General features: G+C 47.1%; 1 protein-coding gene across 4 annotated transcripts in view; it reads left to right on the top strand.

The window, feature by feature from the left end:
• CRK (CRK proto-oncogene, adaptor protein) overlaps positions 1 to 22028 on the top strand; it is a 38017-nt gene that overhangs the window by 7013 nt on the left and 8976 nt on the right. The window contains exons 2-3 of one of the 4 annotated variants that reach the window (XM_062175632.1): positions 10357 to 10892; positions 13029 to 16896. In XM_062175632.1, coding sequence (XP_062031616.1) covers positions 10357 to 10892; positions 13029 to 13214 — 722 coding nt within the window. In that variant the 3' untranslated portion in view covers positions 13215 to 16896. Of the gene's footprint in view, positions 1 to 10356; positions 10893 to 13028; positions 16897 to 22028 lie in introns of those variants that run through there. The other 3 variants (XM_062175635.1, XM_062175634.1, XM_062175636.1) reach the window with 3 other exon arrangements.

The raw sequence follows: 22028 nt of genomic DNA, 5'->3' as shown, positions 1-22028 counted from the left end.
TCTGGCTCCTGGCTTGGCCTGGCCCAGTCCTGGCCATTGCGGCCATCTGGGAGTGAACCAGCGAATGGAGATACCTTTCTGTCTCTCCCTCTTTCTGTATCTCTGACTTTCAAAATAAACAGATCTTAAAAAAATAAGGTCCGGGCCAGTGCCGCGGCTCAATAGGCTAATCCTCCGCCTGCGGCGCTGGCACACTGGGTTCTGTCCCGGTTGCCCCTCTTCCAGGCCAGCTCTCTGCTGTGGCCAGGGAGTGCAGTGGAGGATGGCCCAAGTGCTTGGGCCCTGCACCCCATGGGAGACCAGGAGAAGCACCTGGCTCCTGCCTTCGGATCAGCGCGGTGCGACGGCCACAGCGTACCGGCCGCGGCGGCCATTGGAGGGTGAACCAACAGCAAAGGAAGACCTTTCTCTCTGACTCTCACTGTCCACTCTGCCTGTCAAAAAAATAATAATAATAAGGTCCGGGGGATAGTCAGAATTGCTTTGTTACTATGATTTTTTGTATCTCGAGACACAGTTTAGTTACTGTTTTTTGTAGGAATATGCCTCCAGTGTCTTTATGTGTCCATATGTCTTTCTGACATGCTAGTTTGTTTGTTTTTTTTTGACAGAGTGGACAGTGAAAGAGAGAGACAGAGAGAAAGGTCTTCCTTTTGCCGTTGGTTCACCCTCCAATGGCCTCCGCGGCCGGCGCACTGCGCTGATCCGAAGGCAGGAGCCAGGTGTTTATCCTGGTCTCCCATGGGGTGCAGGGCCCAAGCACCTGGGCCATCCTCCACTGCACTCCCGGGCCATAGCAGAGAGCTGGCCTGGAAGAGGGGCAACCGGAACTAGAACCCGGTGTGCTGGCGCCGCAAGGCGGAGGATTAGCCTATTGAGCCGCGGCGCTGGCCTGACATGCCAGTTTGCTCCTTGCTCACCAGCCACATCTTGGGTGCCTCGGACTCTAACTGTACTGTGAGCTTCTCAGAGCTGGGAACAGATTTTCATGTAGCTTCTTTGCCTCACTTCAGGCTTATATTCTTTAAGTATAATATCTAGGAGCAGGCATCTGGAGCAGAGGTTAACATGCCACTTGGGATGTGTGTACCCCATATCAGAGCACATAGGTGGGAATCTCAGCTCCACTTGGAATTCCAGTTTTTGTTAATGTGCACCCTGGGATGCAGCAGTAATAAGACAGGAACTTGGGTTGTTATTGGGAACATCTGGGGAGGAAGCAACAAGTGAGGATTTCTGTGTCTCTCCCTTTGCCTTTCAAATAATTAAACTTTTTAAAAAAGACTTTATTTATTTGAGAGGTACAGTTACAGAGAGAAAGGTCTTCCATCTGCTGGTTCACTCCCCAGATGACCACAACAGCTGGAGGTGAGCCCATCTGAAGCCAGGAGCCAGGACATTAAGCTGAGAGCTGAATTTAAGAGGAGTAGCCAGGACACACACCAATGCCCATATGGGATCCTGGTGCCGTAGACCGGGGCTTAGCTTACTACACCACAGCACTGGCCCCTCAGATGAATAAATCTTAAAAAAATAATAATAATAATTTGGCAGGGGGGAGCTGTTGGCATTGTGGCCTGCCAGGTAGTCACCACCTGCATCTCATATGGACACTGGTTAATGTCTCAGCTGCTCCACTTCCAAGCTAGCTCCCTGCTAATGGTCTGGGAAAAGCAGTGCAAGATGGCCTAAGTGTTTGGTTTTCCGCCATCCACGTGGGAGACCCGGCTGAAGCTCTTGGCTTTGGTCTGGCTCAGTGCTGGCTGTTGCAGCTATCTGGGGAGTGAGCCAGTGCATGGAAGGTCTCTGTTTCTCCCTCTCCCTCTGTCAAAATAGATTAATCTTTAAAGAATGTTCTTTCAAAAGAGTATCTAGCACTGTACAACTACTATGATTTGGCCACTACCACATAGAAGGCCATTAATAAAAACCATTTTGGCTATTATACCTTGGCATGTAGTTGGGCAGACTAAGCAAGGGAGCTTTTCTCCTCGTTGCGATCAGGGCCATTTTCTAAGCCTGTGTGCTCTGCTGGTGTGGGCTGGTCATCCCACCATCCTCCCAGCAGCTTTCTTCCAGACAGGGCTAAGTGGGTCTCAGCTGCCACTGACCCTGTTCTTTACATAGTTGCTCCACAACCTGCAGGAACATCCTGAATTTGAATGAGCCTAGCTATGATAGAAAAGTCTCCTTGTCCATCGACTTGAGTAGGAATAATCCTCCATCCTTCTCAGTGAAGAGGAACGCTAGAATATTGCACTGCCATGCTCTGGTGCGGTTATAAACAAATCACCAGTGCAGTCCTGCACTTGGAACTGTTACAGTCACGTCGTGCTGTGTCCATGCAGGATTTGCCATCGATGGACAGCCCTGAGTCTGGGCAGCTCTTTCAGTGCCTTAAATTGTGAGACCATCAGCATTTCTGAGTCTGGACAGTTAACTTGTTTCAGTGTACAGCGTTGAGTTCCACAGATGGTCTTTTTGCATTACATACTTTTATATATGTACATACACACATATTTGTCCTTCAGTTATGTCTTAGTCTCAATTTATTTGATGGGGGGTGAAAAGAGAAGGCAGTCAGGACTCATTCTGCATTGAGGACTGGGATAGACTGAATCCAGGGAGCAGGAACTCCTGGGTCTCCTTATCCCCAGAAGCATTATCCGGGAGTTGGATTGGGAGTGTAACGGCTGGGACTAAAACCAGTGCTCATGTGGGATGCCGGCCTCGTGGACAGCCGTTTATCCCACTCTGCTACAATGCTGGCCCCAGTGGTCTGGACTTTAAATACATTTTCTGATCATTCTGGAAGAGCTGTTTATGCAGTAACGAATAGAATAATTGTCTCTCTGGTTTTTTCTCAGAGTGCCAAGTTAGACTGGGCTACCCTTGTGTTCCAGTATTTTTTTTTTTTAATTGAAGATTTTATTTATTTGAGAGGTAGAATTAGAGAGGGAGAGACAGAAAGATCTTCCGTCTGCTGGTTCTCTGTCCTAATGGCACAACGGCCGGAGCTGGGCTGATCTGAAGTCAGGAGCCAGGAGCTTCCTCTGGGTGCAGGGAACCAAGCACTTGAACCATCTTCTGCTACTTTTCCAGGACACAGCAGAGCTGGATCAGAAGAGGAGCAGGCGGAACTCGAACTGGTGCCCGTATGGGATGCCAGCACCACAGGCAGAGGCTTAGCCTACTACGCCACAGTGCCATGTTCCTTTTAATAGCATTCATTGCCATGGCTTTAGCTGGGTATAACAAAGTCATCTTGCTGATAGGAATACAGTTATTAGGAATGGATATTGGCCATTTTCCTTTAACAGAGGACGTCAACAAGTAACTTTCAAAGAAGTACAAATCATTAAATATGAAAAACACCAAATGATAAAAACTGATAATTAAAGAGATACCATGTCATGTTTTTAAGTTGGCGATGGCTTTTTTTTTTTTTTTTTTTTTTTTTTGACAGAGTAGACAGAGAGAGACAGAGAGAAAGGTCTTCCTTTGCTGTTGGTTCACCCTCCAATGGCTGCCGCGGCCGGCGCACTACACTGATCCCAAGGCAGGAGCCAGGTGCTGCTTCTGGTCTCCCATGGGGTGCAGGGCCCAAGCACTTGGGCCATCCTCCACTGCACTCCCGGGCCATAGCAGAGAGCTGGCCTGGAAGAGGGGCAACCGGGACAGAATCCGGTGCCCCAACCGGGACTAGAACCGGTGTGCCGGCACCGCTAGGCAGAGGATTAGCCTGTTGAGCCATGGCGCCGGCCGGCGATGGCTTTTAAAATATTGTTTTGGGGCTGGCGCCGTGGCTCACTTGGCTAATCCTCCACCTGCGGCGCTGGCACCCTGGGTTCTAGTCCCGGTTGCTCCTCTTTCAGTCCAGCTCTGTGCTGTGGCCCAGGACGGTAACGAGGATGGCCCAAGTGCTTGGGCCCCTGCACCCACATGGGAGACCGGGGGTAAGTACCTGGCTCCTCACTTCAGATCGGCCCAGCACCAGTCGTGGCGGCCACTGGGAAAGTGAACCAATGGAAGGAAGACCTTTCTTTCTGTCTCTCTCTCTCTCACTGTCTATAACTCTCTCTCTGTCTCTATGTCTAACTCTGCCTGGCTAAATAAATAAATAACAATAAAAATAGTTTTGGCAAGTGTATGAGGGTTAATAACTCAAAAGCCGCTGATCAGAGTGAAAACCTATACAAACTTTTTAGGGGACAGTTTTGCAACATAAGCCTTAAGGTCCTTAAACCTTGATCTGATAATTGTATTTCAAGTTTATCCTAAGGCACCTTGGCTCACTTGGTTAATCCTTTGCCTGTGGCACCGAGATCCCATGTGGGCACTGGGTTCTATTCCCGGTTGCTCCTCTTCCAGTCCAGCTCTCTGCTGTGGCCCGGGAAGGCAGTGGAGGATGGCCCAAGTGCTTGGGCCCTGCACCCGCGTGGGAGACCAGGAGGAAGCACCTGGCTCCTGGCTTCGGATCTGGCGCAGTGTACTGGCTGTAGCGGCCATTTGGGGAGTGAACCAACGGAAGGAAGACCTTTCTCTCTGTCTCTTTCACTGTCTGTAACTCTACCTGTGAAATAAAAAAAAAAAAAAAATTAACATGAGAACTGAAGCACTCATAGCAACATTGTTTGTAATAATGAGAAGTAGGACTACTTTATAGCCATTAAAAGTTATATTCTTGGGGCTGGCACTGTGGAGTATCAGGTTAATGCCCTGACCTGAAGCGCTGGCATCCCATGGGCTCCGGTTCTAGTCCCAGCTGCTCTTCTTCTGATCCAGCTCTCTGCTATGGCCTGGAATAGCAGTAGAAGATGGCCCAAGTCCTTGGGTCCCTGCACCCACGTGGGAGATCCAGAAGAAGCTACTGGCTCCTGGTTTCGGATCAGTGCAGCTCCGGCTGTTGCGGCCATCTAGGGAGTGAATCAGTGGATGGAAGACCTCTCTCTGTCTCTACCTCTCTCTGTAACTCTATCTTTCGGGGCTGGCGCCGTGGTTCACTTGGTTCATCCTTCGCCTGTAGTGCTGGCATCCCATATGGGTGCAGGGTTCTGGTCCCGGTTGCACCTCTTCCAGTCCAGCTCTCTGCTGTGGCCCGGGAAGGCAGTGGAGGATGGCCCAAGTGCTTGGGGCACCTGCACCCGCGTGGGAGACCAGGAGGAAGCACCTGGCTCCTGCCTTCGGATCAGCGTAGTTCTGGCCATGGCGGCCATTTGGGGGGTGAACCAACGGAAGGAAGACCTTTTTCTCTGTCTCTCTCTCTCACTGTCTGTTAAAAATAAATAAGTAAATAAATAATTTATTTGAAAGGCATAGTGACAGATTTTTTTGATCCACTAGTTCACTCCCCAAATGGCTACAAAGCTGGAACTGGCCAAAGTCAGGAGCTAGAAAGTCCATCTGGGTCTTCCCACAGAGGTGCTGGGGCCAAAGTACCTAGGCCATCTTCCACTGCTTTCCCAGGTGCATTAGCAGGGAGCTGTATTGGAAACAGAGTAGCCAGGACTTGACCAGTATGGGATGCTCGGATCCCAGTGCACCACAGTGCCAGCTGATACATGTGTATTTTGGTAGAAATCTCATGGAATGGGCTTTTAGCCTAGAGTTTAGACACTGCTTAAGATGATCCATGTTCCAAATCAGTACCTGGATGTGATATCTGGCTTTGCTAATGCAGGGGTACAGTGGTGGTGGCTCAAGTAGTTGGGGTTCCTGCCACCCATAGGAGAGAGGTGGATAGTATTCCTGGCTCCAGGCTCATCCAGAGCCCAGCCCAGGCCATTGCAGGTATTTAGAGGAGTAAACCAGTGTGGAAGGGTTCTCTCAAAAAGGAAGCAAATGAGAGGACAAAAACTGGTAGATTATAACCCAAGATGCATGGTAAGAGGCGTTCTGTGGCAGGGTTAACATGGATTAATAAAACTCCCACAAACACCAATTTTCTTTTTTAAAAAATTTTATTCAGTTTGAAAGAGAGTTAGGAAGCAAAGCTAGATCTTCCATCTGTTGGTTCACTTCCCAAATGGCTGCAAGAGTCAGGGCTGGGCCAAGCCAGAGCCAGGAGCTACTTCTGGGTCTCCCGTGTGGGTTCAGGGGACCCAGGACTTGGGCCATCTGCTTTCCCAAGTGCATTAGCAGGGAGCTGAATCAGAAGTAGAGCAACTGCAACTCTAACCAGCACCCGTATAGGATCCGGGCATTGAGGTGGCGACTTAATAACCCAGTGAATATTTCTGCTGGCCCCAAAACCCACATTTTCTGCAGAGCTGTTGCTTTACTTGGGAAACAAAAGTCTCACTAAGGAAGATGAATTTTGGGTGCTTAGCTCAGTAGAAGTTAAGGATTTGCACTCCTCATTGGAGATTGCTTCTTATTTCAACTGATGTTTATTACTAATTTTGACTTCTAGAATCTCGGGATAGAGAGGGAATACAATCTGAAGTATGCCGTGTATTTGTGACTTAAGAAATTTTAAGCACTCCTAATAGGCCCTTTCTCTTGGGTCCTTTAATGTGTTATCAGAGGTTGAATATTTTAACACTGCTTTATTTTCCCAAGCATCTTGTTTATATATATATATTTTTTTTTGACAGGCAGAGTTAGTGAGAGAGAGACAGAGAAAGGTCTTCCTTCTGATGGTTCACCCCCCAAATGGCTGCCATGGTCGGCTCGCTGTGCTGATCCGAAGCCAGGAACCAGGTGCTTCCTCCTGGTCTCCCATGCGGGTGCAGGGCCCAAGCACTTGGGCCATCCTCCACTGCCTTCCTGGGCCACAGCAGAGGGCTGGACTGGAAGAGGAGTAACTGGGACAGAATCCGGTGTCCCAGCCGGGACTAGAACCCGGTGTGCCAGCGCCACAGGTGGAGGATTAGCCTAGTGAGCCGCGGCGCCAGCCTTTTTTTTTTTTTTTAAATGACCGGTTTGCTTTATATAGGGAACAACCTGGTTTCCATGTTTTAAGTAAAGACCTTAGGGATTGTTTCTTAAGCAGTTGCTTTTTCATTTCTCTTTTTTTGGCTCCTTTGTTCATTTGTCTGATTAAACTTTTTCAGTTGAAAAACTTTTTCAGATGAAATTGAGATTGACAGTCGTAGAAAAGGTAGAAGCAGGCATCTGGTGCAGAGGTTAAGATGCTGCTTTGGGGGCCTGGCAATGTGTTGTAATGGGTTAACTTGCTGCCTGCAATGTTGACATCCCATGTGGGCAACAGTTTGAGTCCCAGCTGATCCACTTCCCATCCAGCTCCCTGCTAATCCACCTGGGAAAGCAGTGGAAGATGTTGCAAGTCTTTGCGCCCTTGAATCCATATGAGAGACCTGGATGAAGCTCCTGTGTTTGGCCTGGCTCAGCCCTGGCTGTTGCAGACATTTGGGGAGTGAACCAGCAAATGGAAGATCTCACTGGCTTGCTCTCCTTTCCCTAACTTTGCCTTTCAGATAAAGTAAAAAAAATTTTTTTAAAGATGATACTTGAGATACCTGCACGTAGGGGACCAACAGATTGAAGATACCTCTCTCATCTTCTGCTTTTCAAAAATTAATTAATTAATTGGCCGGCGCCACGGCTCAATAAGCTAATCCTCCGCCTTGTGGCGCCGGCACACCAGGTTCTAGTCCCGGTCGGGGCTCCAGATTCTGTCCCGGTTGCCCCTCTTCCAGGCCAGCTCTCTGCTGTGGCCAGGGAGTGCAGTGGAGGATGGCCCAAGTCCTTGGGCCCTGCACCCCATGGGAGACCAGGAGAAGCACCTGGCTCCTGCCATCAGATCAGCATGGTGCACCGGCTGCAGCGCGCCAGCAGCAGCGGCCATTGGAGGGTGAACCAACGGCAAAAGAAGACCTTTCTCTCTCTCTCTCACTGTCCACTCTGCCTGTCAAAAAATAAAAATAAAAAAATTAATTAATATAGATGGGTGGGCATTTAGCATAGCAGTTAGCATGAGAAAACCACATCCCATATTGAAGTACCTGAGTTCAATGCCTGGTTCTGGTTTCTGATTCCAGTTTTGTGCTGGTGCCGACCTTGGGAGTTAGCAGGTGATGGCTCAAAAGGTTGAATTCTGCCCTCCCCCTTTTTTTCTTTTTTAAAATATATTTATTGAAAGGCAAAGTGACAGCAGGAAAAGCAAAAACAGAGATCTTCCATTTGCTCGTTCAGTCCCCCAAATGGCCACAACTGCCCAGGTGGGGCGGGCTAAAGACAGGAACTCCATCCTGGTCTCCCATATGAGTGGCAGGGGCCCAAGTACTTTGGCTCTTGTCTGCTGCCTTGCCAGGTGCATTAGCAGAGAGCCAGAGTAGAAGCAGAGCAGCTGGGACTCACTGGTACTCCGGTTCGGGATGCTAGCATTGCAAGCAGCAGCTTAACCTGGCTGCACTACAGTGCTGATCCTTGATTGGGTCCTTGCCATCTCCGTGGGAGACCCTGATGGGATTCTAGGCTTTAGCCTGGCCTAGCACAGGTGCTTGCAGGCATTTGGGAAAGGAGTTAGCAGGGCTAGTAGCTTTGTGTGTCTGTTTCTGTCTCTTGAAAAAATAAAAATTTTAAAATGTTTTTCTGGGCTGGGCATTTGACACTTTTTATTTTTTAAAGATTTATTTATTTGGAAGAGTTAAACAGAGAGAGGAGAGGCAGAGAGAGGTCTTCCATCCGCTGGTTTACTCCCCAGTTGGCTACAATGGCTGGAGCTGTGCCATTCTGAAGCCAGGGGCCAGGAAATTCTTCCAGGACTCCAACATGGAGGTAGGGGCCTAAGGACTTGGGCCATCTTCTACTGCTTTCCCAGGCTATAGCAGAGAGCTGCATCGAAGTGGAGCAGCGAGGACTTGAACCATTGCCCATATGAGATGCCAGTACTGCAGGTGGCAGTTTACCCACTATGCCACAGTGCCAGCTCCAACACAGTGGTTAAAATATTGCTTGGGGTACCTGCTTCCTATATTGTAGTGCGTGGGTTTGAGTCCTGGCTCCACTTCTGTTTGAGCTTCCTGTTAATGCACAGCCTGGGAAGCAGCAGGTGAGGGCTGCAATATTTGGTTCCCTGCTACCCACATGCATACCCAGATTGATTTCCATGCTTACGGCTTCAGCCTGACCTCACCCTGACTATTGTGGGCATTTGAGGAAGGAACCAGCAGATGGAAGATTTGTTTTTCTCTTTCTGCTTTTCAAGTAATTAAAAAAAATTTAAAATGTTTTTCTTCTTTGAAGTTGTACATTCTATACATTCTAGATATGAAGAACATAGACATATGAATTAAATGTGAATTGCCACTCCACCCCCTGTCCCCCAGCAGTCATGGAGACCTGTGTATTAAAGAGGTCTTGCTGGGACAGGTGGTGTGGTGCAGTGGGTTAAGCCACTGATTGAGATGTTCACATCCCATATGGGAATGTCTTGTTCGAGTCTAGGCTGCTCTGCTTTCAATTCAGCTCCCTGCTGATGTGCCTGGGAAAAGGAAAGGGAAGCTGGAAAGTAGGAGATGAAGTCCTCTGAGTGCCTGGACCTAGATGGAGTGTCTGGCTCATGTCTGGCCTGGCTAACCCCTAGCTGTTGTGGGCATTTGGGTACTGAACCAGTGGATGGATCTCTCTCTGACTCTGTGATTCAAATAAATTATTAATAAACCTTTAAAAAGAAAGATTAAAAAAACTTAAAACCAAGGGATCAGTGCTGTGGTGTAACGGGTTAAGCCGCCACCTGCAGTGCAAGCATCCCATATGGTCGCCGATTTGAGTCCCTGCTGCTCCACTTCTAATCCAGCTCTCTGCTATGGCCTGGGAAAGCAGTAGAAGATGGCCCAAGTCCTTGGGCCCCTATACCCACGTGGGAGACCCAGAAGAAGCTCCTGGCTCCTGGCTCCTGGCTCCAGATCAGCCCAGCTATGGCCGTTGAGGCCAATTGTGGAGTGAACCATTGGATGGAAGATCTCTCTGTCTCTGCCTCTCCTCTCTCTGTGAAACTCTGACTTTCAAATAAATAAATCTTTAAAAAACAAACAAACTTAAAATCTTATGCTACTTTGTGAATGGGTAGTAACAACATTCGGAGCCGATGAATGAAAAGAAACCCAAAAAGCCCCTGTGTTGTACTGCTTTGGTATAGTGTGAGAGCGTGCGGTGACTGGCCTGGTTTTGCCACTGCCTTTTCCTTCACAGGCTGATAGTGATTTATGGGCATCTTTCTTCCTAGGGGATGTTTCATCTTCAAAGTTTGATGTTGGTTTGCTAAGAAGGGAAGGGGTGTTTTTCTCTAGATTTTTTGCTGGTTAAATATTAAATATGTGTGGGAATTGCTTGAAATCTGTTTCATTTTTAATACAGTACGTCTTTAACACCCTGCTCTGTTTTTTCCAGGGGTGAGCCCCTCCAGACTCCGAATAGGAGATCAAGAGTTTGATTCATTGCCTGCTTTACTGGAATTCTACAAAATACACTATTTGGACACTACAACATTGATAGAACCAGTTTCCAGACCCAGGCAGGGTAGTGGAGTGATTCTCAGGCAAGAGGAGGCAGAGTATGTGCGAGCCCTCTTTGACTTTAATGGGAATGATGAAGAAGATCTCCCCTTTAAGAAAGGAGACATCCTGAGAATCCGGGATAAGCCTGAAGAGCAGTGGTGGAATGCAGAGGACAGCGAAGGCAAGAGGGGGATGATTCCAGTCCCTTACGTCGAGAAGTATAGACCTGCCTCCGCCTCAGTATCGGCTCTGATTGGAGGTAACCAGGAGGGTTCCCACCCACAGCCACTGGGTGGGCCGGAGCCTGGGCCCTATGCCCAACCCAGCGTCAACACTCCGCTCCCTAACCTCCAGAATGGGCCCATTTATGCCAGGGTAATCCAGAAGCGAGTCCCTAATGCCTACGACAAGACAGCCTTGGCTTTGGAGGTACATAATGTGCGAAATGTAGAAAGAAGAGATCTGCTGCAGGGTCTCCCTTTCAGACCTCTTAGAGCTTTGTAGGAATGCTGAATACAAGAACCAGCATTGTAATGTTGTAGATGTTGAACATTAAGTACTGATTTTGCTGTTTAATGTTGGGTTTTCTATTTTTTTGTAGAAAACCTGTTTTGCAATGAGTAAGCTTTAAAACTGTATAACTGAATGTTTTGATTGATCTACTAAACATACTTTGACTACTTTAATAACACCACCTGAATTCATAGGAATTAACCTGAATTAGTTTTTCTCATCCATGTCCTAATCTGTTTCTTGCTTTCTGTTTACTATTGTTTTAAAAGAGGGTGGGTTCACATGTTTGAGTGTAATAAGTGGTCTCTCTCAACGCATTTAAAACATGATGTTTTACTTCAGGGGCCAGGAAGCTCCTTACCATTAACTGTGTGCATGGAGTAGGAATTAGAGAAGAGAGTCACAGCACAGTTGTGAAGAGACCTGTACCAAGAAGTGTCAGTTCTAAGGGGCACGGGTTCTGTTCAATGCATTTTACAGGCAAGAAGCCAGTTCTTCCTGAGAGGCTAGTTTTTGCCTTTTACTGGTGAATAGTTATTCTTGGTAGCCCTTATTTTTCTAACTAACTGTTACATTGTGTTAATTTATTTCTTTATTCCTTTCTTCAACACTCCGCTTTGTCTCTTCCCTCCTCCTTTCTTCCCTCCTCTTCGGAGTTATGCAGAGCTAGTGGTTGGGCACAAAGACTAGTCCAGAGGTGGCATGCTATTCCATTTTGAGAACTTATTAATACGATGACGTGACTCTAAACAGATAGTTACGTTTCATAAACTCAGGCTGCAGTTATGTGAGCACAGATTAGCAGAGAAAGGTAAAAGTGTATTACTGTAAACTGTAATCTCTGTGTGTTTGTTTTCTTTGGGTCACTTTCATACACTGAGGAGTAGGCACTGCCTTCTAAGTGGAAGCAGTAGTCCACAGAATGAGCTAGGATGTATTTGAACCAGTCTGACATTAGTGAATCTGAAATGTTTAGATCCTGATCCAGCAGATACAAAGGATTAGTTACGTTTTTTAGGTTTGACTGACATGGGTATTTTTTGAAGTCTGTGGTTTTTTCAGATCATGTTACAGCTTCAACGTATCATGTCTCTGCTTTGATGTGCAATGAATCATGTGTTGTCTGGGTCACCCTGCTTCTTACTCCCACTTAAGAGTTTGGGGCCTATGGAAACAAGTTTCTAGCCTTGTGTTTTCAGTGAAGTTCAGCTGATGGTAACATCCATCACAGTGCTGTGCAGAGCACCTGTATTACAGACCTTGTTAGCACTGCCTGGAGCTGGAAAGCAGCTTCCTGGAACAGGCCGCCAGTAGCCCGGAGAGAATGGTTATCACACTGGTGCTGCTTCCATTTGCATTTCCATTCTCAAAGGGAGTTACTGTTAATGATGCTGGCCTTGATTACAGGCTAAATGGTTGAGCTACTCTATCTGCTGTGAAACATAAACCTTGTAAAATTAAAGACTACAGTAAAAGGCTAGTGTATGATTTCAGTAAGTTTTCTGTTTTGATTTGGATATTGGTTTTAAACTGCATATGTGTATTCCTGAAGATAGCCTCTTTCAAGTAATAGTCCAAATAATAGCTTAAGACACCTTTTCTTGGGCACTTGAAAAAAAATGGTATTAGTTTAGCACTGTAAAATTCTAGAGCTAGAAATTGAGGAAAACTGACTAATGTTTAGATGAATCAAGTAAGTTGCTCAGGCTGGTCGAGGTGGCGATGTGATAGGCCCAGATCTGCCCTGGCACGGTTTAGCGTCCCCAGATCCAGTGTTTGTTCCTTCTCCTTCATGACAGTGCTGCTGCCCTCCTCACTGCAGGTGTTGTGTGCTTTCAGCGCCAGCGGAGCCTCAGCTGTGTCTAGTAAACAGGGTTCTCTCCCATCTCTGGTTTTTTATAGGAGTAGATGTCTATTCCTTATTGTGATGACATTGGGAGATAAGATTAAAGACACTGGGGACCAGTGTTGTGGCATCCCAGCTGCTGCCTGGGGTGCCAGCATCCCACATGGACGTCAGTTTGATTCCCTGCTGCTCTGTTTCTGATCCAGCTCCCTGCTGATAGCCTGGGAAAAGCCGTGGAAGATGGTCCAAGTGCTTGGCCCCTGTCACCCACATGGGAGACCCGGATGAAGCTGCTGGCTCCTTGCTTCAGCCTAGCTCGCCCATGGCCATTGCAGCCCACTTGGGAAATGAACCAGCAGATAGAAGATCTCTGTCTCTCTCTCCAACTCTGACTTTCAAATAAAAAAATAAATCTTAAAAAAAAAAAAAAGATGAAAAAGACTGACCTTAGCCTTGTGATACAAAATGCATGCATTGAGATTGATCAATAGATTAATCACTCCATCAGTCTATGTATATGTTTCATATATATGAAGCATTTGACCTGCCATAAAGCAAGATCTACTTTAAATTGATAAATTTAAGTCATTTGGTGTTATATTCGGGCCAGCCTCCAAGTTCCCAGGAGGTACCTAGGGAAGGAAGAAGCACGAAATGTGAGGCTCTGCGTTATCCTCTCTTGCTTTAACTGAAGCAACTCTGTTTTAACTGTGATACGTATTGGGGTCTCGATAAGATTTTCATTGGGGGGCCGCTGCTGTGGCTTGGTAGGTTAAGCCTCCACCTCAGGCACCGGCATCCCATATTAGTGCCGGTTCGAGTCCAAGTTGCTCCTCTTCTGACCCAGCTCCCTGCTAATGTGCCTGGGAAAGCAGGAAGAAGGTCCAAGTGCTTGAGCCCCCTGAATCCACGTGGGAGACCTGGAAGAAGCTCTTGGCTCCTGGCTTCGGATCGGCCCAGCTCTGGCCATTGCAGCCATGTTGGGAGTAAACCAGCGAATGGAAAACCTCTCTTTCTGTCTCTCCCTCTCTGTAACTCTGACTTTCAAATAAATAAATAAATAAATCTTTTTTTAAAATTCAAATGAGAAAGGTTTCTTAAAGAAGTTTTTTCTTTGAAGAAAAACTTTAAATAAAATTTTAAAATAGTATTCAAGAGCTTCCTGCATTCATCTTACAGACAGGTGTTTCCTGCATGTTGTGTTTGTTATTCAAAAGGCAGAGAGACAGAGAACGAGACAAAGACTTCTTCCTACAGGTTCATTGTAAATGATCCCAACAGCTGGGGCCGTGCAAGGCCAGAGCCAGGAGCTTCATCTGGATCCCATGTTGGGTGACAGAAGCCTAACTATTTGAGCCATCACCTGCTGCTCCCAGGATGTGCATTATTGGGAAGCTAGGGTTGGAAGCAGAGACAGGACTAAACCAGCACCTCTACTATGGGATGTGGGGTCCGGAGCTGCAGCCTAACCCGCTGTTCCAGAACAGCCACCTGGAATATAAGTTAGTAAATAATTTTTCTCTTCCCATGCACTAGGTTTCTCCAGAGAGTTGAAGAATGTGGAAAGAAGGTACTAACTTAACCAGCAAAGCCTGGGCCTTCCTCTGCCACCGTAGTTCATAGGGTTGATGATGGGTCAGCCGTATTCTGAGGGATAGAATAGTGAATGGGACACACACCATCTGTTCCATCCTGGTGTCTCCTGATGAAGACAGACGTGAAATAAGTGCAGATAGTCTAGTGTTTCAAAGGAAAAATCTTTAAAGATGCAGAGGCATTTTTCATAGTTTGATCTTAGATTCTATTTGTTTTATGGCTCCTTAGGAGCGAGTATCATCATAAATTGTTTTATAGATTGATTTTACTTATTTGAAAGGCAGAGTTACAGAGATGGGGGAGAGAGAGAGAGAGATCTTTATCTGGCTGAAGCCAGGGGCCAGGATCTCCATCCAGGTCTCCCACATGGGTGGCAGAGGCCTGAGTCATGGGGCCATCTTCTGCTGCTTTCCAGATGCATTAGCAGGGAGCTGGATCAGAAGAAGAGCAGCCAGGACTCTAACCATTGCTCATGGGATGCTGGTGCCTTAGGCCACCACTGCTCCACAGCTCTGGCCCCAGGATAAATCTTGTATATGCAGGTGTTAAATTAATTTTATACCTCTATAAACTGTCCATTCACCTTTTCATTAGTTGTGCTAATTCATCCTGGCATTTTGCCTTTGATAGATAAGAGTTGAGAGTAACCTGGGAACATCTTGAATATTCTTGAGCCTAGGCCTGTTCTTCATGTTACACATAGGGATGACGTGAACCTGCTTTGGGTCCTTGGTGATACACAACAATGATGACATCAACTCCACATTCACCATGTGGAACTCTTTGAAATCTAAGGTTTGGCCTTTTTTAAAAAAAAAAAAAATTATTTATTTGACAGAGTTACAGAGAGAGAGGTCTTCCATCCGATGGTTCATTCCCCATTTGGACGCAACGGCTGGAGCTGTGCCAATCCGAAGCCAGGAGCCAGGAGCTTCTTCTAGGTCTCTCAGTTGGGCCATCTTCCACTGCTTTCCCAGGCCACAGCAGAGAGCTAGATCAGAAGTGGAGCCACCCGTATGGTATGCTGGCGCTTCAGGCCAGGGCGTTAACCCTCTGCACCACAGCACCAACGGTTTGGCCTTTTGTTAAAGAGGGGGGAGAATGAGATTGAAAAACAAGAGAATGTGAGCCACAAGTCCTTGATATATCCTGTTTATCTTTTTCTGGAATTGTAGCTGTAGATTTTTATACCGTTCATTGAGACAGCTGACTGCTTCCCCTCTTTGTTCTGTTCCCTTTGGACATCTTCATTGCACAGCATGAATCTCAGTGGGGAGGAACTGTGGAAGTAACAGGGCGCCGGTTCTAGTCCCGGCCACTCCTCTTCCAATCCAGCTCTCTGCTGTGGCCTGGGAAAGCAGTAGAAGATGGCTCAAGTGCTTGGGCCCCTGCACCCGCGTGGAAGACCAGGAAGCTCCTGGTTCCTGGCTTCAGATTGGCGCAGCTCCAGCTATTGTAGCCATTTTGGAGAGTGAACCAGTGGAAGGAAGACCTTTCTCTCTGTCTCTCCCTCTCACTGTCTGTAACTCTACCTCTAAAATAAAATCTTAAAAAAAAAAAAAAAACAGAGTTAGCTTTCAAATGTTGAAGGAAAGCCCTTTGGCATCTTCACAGATGACTTGTTGTTTAAATGTATGTTTATTGATTTATTTTCATCTACTTGAAAAGCAGAGTGACCAAGAAAGGGAGAGAGAGAGAGACGTTCTTTGTGCTGGTTCATGCTCCAAGTAGTTGCATCAGTAAGGGCTGGGCCAAGAGGAAACCAGGAGCCAGGATTCTATCCTGTTCCTCCATATGTGTGGCAGGGACTTAAGTACGTTAGCCATCATCTGCTGCTTCACAGGCATATTGGCAGAGAGCTGGATCAGAAGCAGAGTAGCCAGGACTCAAGACTACACTCCAGTATGAACTGTGGATGTTCGAAGTGATGGCCTAACTCTACTCCACAAGGCCCGCTCCCACAGGTGATTTTTTATTTTATTTTAAGAATTTTTTAATTTGGAAGGTACAATTAGAGAGGGGGAAAGAAAGAGAGATTTAATCTTCTGGTTCACTTCCCAAATAGCTGCAAGTGGGTAGGGCTGGGCCAGACTGAAACCAGGAGCCAGGAGTTTGTTCTGGATCTCCCACATGGGTGCAAGGGCCCAAGGACCTGGGCCATCTTCCGCTGCCTTTCCAGGTGCATTATCAAGAAGCTGGATTGGAAGTGGAGCAGCCAGGACTTGAACTGGCACCCATAGGGAATGCCAGCATTGCAGGCGGTGGCTTAACCTGCTACACCACAGCGCTGGCCCCAACAATTCCATTTATTAAAATGGTACGATTTGTGTATCTATATCCTAATAACTTCAATAAATGTAATTTACTTCAATGTTTAATGATTGTAATAACTAATGAGATGTGTACCTCTGTTAGATACTATTGGTTTCTCACACCTTGGGATTGTATTGAACATTGCTACTCATTTTCTTTTTTTTTTTTTTAAAGATTTAATTAATTGGCTGGCACCGTGGCTTAACAGGCTAATCTTCCGCCTTGCAGCGCCGGCACACCGGGTTCTAGTCCCCGTTGGGGTGCCGGATTCTATCCCGGTTGCCCCTCTTCCAGGCCAGCTCTCTGCTATGGCCCGGGAAGGCAGTGGAGGATGGTCCAAGTCCTTGGGCCCTGCACCTGCATGGGAGACCAGGAGAAGCACCTGGCTCCTGCCATCGGATCAGCGTGGTGTGCCAGCTGCAGCGCGCCGGCCGCGGCGGCCATTGGAGGGTGAACCAACGGCAAAGGAAGACCTTTCTCTCTGTCCCTCTCTCTCACTATCCACTCTGCCTGTGGGGAAAAAAAAAAAAAAGATTTAATTAATTAAGAGTAACAGAGAGACAGAGATCTTTCATCTGTTGTTTCTCCAGATGGCTGCAACAGCCAGGTCTGGACCAGGCTCAAGTCAGGAGCCAGAAACTCCATCTTGGTCATGGTGGATGGGGTCCAAATACTTGGGCCATTTCCAGTGCCTTCCCAAACATGTTAGTAGGGAGCTATATTGGAAGTAGAGCAGTGGGACTTAAACCAGTGCTCTTTTATGGGATGCTCATGTTGTAAGCAGTAGCTTAACTCTGTACCACCATGTCATCCCTTTTCCAGGATACTGTGGGATGCTTTTTCTGTTCACCCGAAAACCTACCAGTTAAATCTCAAATTTCTATAGCTTTCTTTTTTCTTTTAATTTTTAAAAATTCATTTTATTTGTTTGAAAGGCAGAAAAGGAAATTTCCCATCTGCTGGTGGTACCCAGACTGAGCTGAGGTGAAACCAGAAGCCAGGAACTCCATCTGGTCTCCCCTTTGGGTGGCAGAGACCCAAGTACTTGAGCCATCTCCTGCTGCTTCCCAGAGTTTGCATTAGCAGGAAGCTGGGATTGGAGGTGGAGCCAGGACTCAAACCTAGACACTTTGATATGGGATATGGGCATACCAAGCGATGTCTTAACCACTACCCAAGCCTACCCCCATAGCATTTTTTGTTTTTTACGATTTTATTTATTTATTTGAGAAGTAGAGTTACATAGAGAGAGAGAGAGAGGCAGAGACAGAGAGAAAGGTCTCCATCCTCTGTTTCACTCCCCAAATGACCACAACAGCCGGAGCTGAGCTGATCCAAAGCCAGGAGCCAGGGCTGCTTCTGGGTCTCCCACACGGGTGCAGGGGCCCAAGCACTTGGCCCATCTTGCCAGGCCATAGCAGAGAGCTGGATAGGAAGAAGAGCAACTGAGACTAGAACTGGCACCCATATGGGATGCCTTCACCGCAGTGGAGGCTTAATCCGCTGTGCCACGGTGCTGGCCACTCACACACATACACACACACCCTGTAGCATTTTACCATTACAAACTGTGTCTATTTCAGTCTGTCTCTAAAATTAATCACTAAGGCTGAATTACTCTCTCTTGTTACCATTTAAAGTCTGTAGGTGGGGGCCAGCTTTGTGGTATAGCAGGTTCAGGCGCTACTTGCAGTACTGGCATCTCATATACACATTAGGTCAAGTTCCTGCTGCTTCACTTTCAATCCAGCTCCCTGTTAATGTGCCTGGGAAAGCAGAAGATAGTCTGAGTACTTGGGTCCTTGCCACCCATAGTGGAGACCCTAATGGAGTTCCAGGCTCCTGGCTTGGGACCATTTGGGGAGTGACCCAGCAGCTGGAAAAATCTCTTTCTATAATTGTCTTTCAAATAAATAAATTAAAAACAAAATGTAGATGGCACCTAAATATTACCCATTTCTTAGGTCAGAGGTCTGCAGACTTCTTTGTAAAGGCCTTTCAAGGCCATATGGTGTCTGTCACAGTCACTCAACGCTGCTGTGGTACCAAGAAGGTCATTTGAGACAAAACAACAAATGAGTGTGCTATGTTCCAATAAAACTATTTGCCAAAACAGCAAGCTAGGTTGGCTCACGGGCCGTGGTCTGGTGACCCTTGTCTTAGATTGCTGCTGTTTCCTTCACTTTTCCTTCCCGCAGGCAAATCCTGAAGTATTTGCTAAGTGGTTTGGAAAATGTTTAGAGACAAAACCCTTGTACTGCTTCTCCGGCCTTGCTTTGGCCTGGCTGTACTTGCACGCAGTGGTGTGTGCCTCCCGCTCTGAGCCCGCTGGAATCCCGCAGCAAGGCTGGGTCACAGGAGTGCTGGCAGTGGCTGATGTCTTTCCTGTCAGAAGGGACAGACACTAGAAGAGCAGTCACCCGGGGCTAACCAGCAAAGGAGTGCCACCGTCCCGTGGGCTTGTGTCATGAATTCCAAAACTTGCTGCCATTTGCCTTCCGCTTTCTTTCTCAATATCCTTGGAAGTCAGTGGTGAAGATCAGCTGGTAAGTTTTGCTCCTGAAGTAATTCTAGATTGGATTACATCCGTACAGGGTCATGACTGAGCTTGGAACTACGCTGAGCGAGGGAATAAGTCAGTGCTCATTAAGTTCCTGGGAGCAGAGAAGCCGGAGGAACCTCACTGAGTCGCCGTGACTCCGTGATTCCTGCGCAGCCTTGCTCCCAAGGGTGTGTTACTGGAGTGGGAGGCCGAGGACCACACGCGACACCAAAGTAGTTGCCCGTCAGTCTCTTTGCGGGGTAGTGGTGAGGTCTGCCTCATAAAAGGAACCTTAACCACCTGGTGGTACTGTCAGTCCTCTGTGAAGTCTTTGTTGTTCACTGCACAGGAGGATTTTCCTGTCCTGCTTTCAAGGTGGATTTTCAAATCAGTGGTGTTGAGCACTGCTATTGGCACTCATTCTGTAATTGGTACACTCCCTTGTCTCTAAAGCTTGTCTTTTCTGGGGCAAGCATTCAGCTTTGCTTTTTCTGTCGTTGAAGTACACCAGGTTTCCCGTCGAGATAGATCCTGCTTACCTCTGCGGTCTGGGCTTAAGGATTGCTCTGCAGTTACTTGTTGCCTAGCAGGAGAAGGAGCACTAATTCTGTCTTTGTTTCTAAATTCGAGAACGGCACTTTGCTTAGTGGAGCAAGCTGTTCTTAGACTGCCCTGTTTCCTCCGCTCTCTTCCACTCCTCCTCCTCCAAGAGCTGACAGCCACCCTTTGTTGCAGGCAGTGAAGGCTAGCGAGCATCCTGCCGCATCAGCCCGGTCCCCGCGTCTGGTCGTGCAGCCTTTGGGAGATGTTTGTTCCTGACTCCGGGAGTCACCGTGTGCTTTCAACGTTTCAGGAGAAAGACCCATAGGGGTTCACTATATGGGATTATTTAATTTTTTTTGAAAGATTTTATTTATTTGAGAGGCAGAGTTACAGAGAGATGAAGAGACAGAAAGATCTTCTATCTGCTGGTTCACTCACCAGATGGCTGCAATGGTCAGAGCTGAGCTGATCTGAAGTCAGGAACCAGGAGCCTCTTCAGGATGTCCCATGCAGGTGCAGGGGCCCAAGCACTTGAACCATCTTCCACTGCTCTCCCAGGCCATAACAGAGAGCTGGATCAGAAGAGGAGCAGCTGGGACTCGAACTGGCGCCCATATGGGATGCTGGTGCCATAGGCGGAGGCTTAGCCCACTACAGCACAATGTTGGCCCTAGCTTATTTAATTTAGAAATATTATTTATTTATTTATTTTTGTTTATATGAAAGGCAGAAGAAGAGAAACAGAGGCAGGCAGAGATCTTCAATTCACTGGTTTACTCCTTAAATGCTTGCAACAGTCAGAGCTAGACCAGTCTAAAGCCAGGAGCCCTGAGGAAAATCTGGGTCTCCCACACGGGTGGCCCAAGCCCTGGAGCCATTACCTGCTGCCTCCCAGTGTGCATAATAGCAGGGAGCTGGAATTGGAAGTAGATGTGGGACTCAGATCCAGGCACTCTGAACTGGGATGCGGGTGTCCCGTGCAGTATCGTAATCTCTGTACTAAATACCTTATCTGAGGATTGTTTAATTTTAATAAAGCCTTCCTTGAAGTATTTGTACTTCAAGGCCACTTGAGCAGGGTAGTTAGCCCAATTGTCTGCTTATTTATTTTATGCATTTAACAATCATAGTCATGTCCATTTCTTTTTTATTTATTATTTTTGCAATAAGGAAACATACTTTTTTTAAAGAAGTATATACGAGTTTAGTAATTAGAGCTTTTTTTTAAAGATTTATTTATTTATTTGAAAGAGTTACACAGAGAGAAGGAAAGGCAGAGAGAAAGTGAGGTCTTCCATCCGCTGGTTCACTCCCCAATTGGCCACAGCGGCCAGAGCTGTGCCAATCCTGAGTCAGGAGCCAGGAGCTTCTTCCGGGTCTCGCACATAGGTGCAGGGGCCCAAGGACTTGGGCCATCTTCTACTGCTTTCCCAGGCCATAGCAGAGAGCTGGATCAGAAGTAGAGCAGCCAGGTCTCGAACTGGCGCCCATATGGGATTCCAGTGCTACAGGCGGCAGCTTTACCCGCTATGCCACAGCACCGGCCCCAGAAAACATACTTTTTAATTAAATAAAAGTAAACCTTTTTGAGGTTTAATTTATATATATTTTTTTTATTTATTTTTTTTTTTTTTCATTTTGACAGGCAGAGTGGACAGTGAGAGAGAGACAGAGAGAAAGGTCTTCCTTTTGCCGTTGGTTCACCCTCCAATGGCCGCCGCGGTAGGCGCGCTGCGGCCAGCGCACCGCGCTGATCCGATGGCAGGAGCCAGGTGCTTCTCCTGGTCTCCCATGGGGTGCAGGGCCCAAGGACTTGGGCCATCCTCCACTGCACCCCCTGGCCACAGCAGAGAGGTGGCCTGGAAGAGGGGCAACCGGGACAGGATCGGTGCCCTGACCGGGACTAGAACCCGGTGTGCCGACGCCGCAAAGCGGAGGATTAGCCTAGTGAGCTGCGGCGCCGGCCCTATATTTATATATATATATATATATATATATATATATATATATATATATATGAGGTTTAATTTATATATATATATATTTTTTGTTTTGGAGAAACTTAGTTAACTTTGAAGAAGAACCCAAGAGTGATATGTCTTTTGCAAGCACTTAGACATAGCTATAGCTTATGAGATATAAGAATATCCTCCACTTAATACACTAAAACAAAGTAAATCTTTGAGGACAGGTTTTACTATTAACTCTCATA

Source organism: Lepus europaeus, chromosome 18 (assembly GCF_033115175.1).
Source record: "Lepus europaeus isolate LE1 chromosome 18, mLepTim1.pri, whole genome shotgun sequence".
NCBI classification, from domain to species: Eukaryota; Metazoa; Chordata; class Mammalia; order Lagomorpha; family Leporidae; genus Lepus; species Lepus europaeus.
Note: the sequence above shows the minus strand (reverse complement) of the source record. Positions and strands in the feature narration are given on the sequence as shown.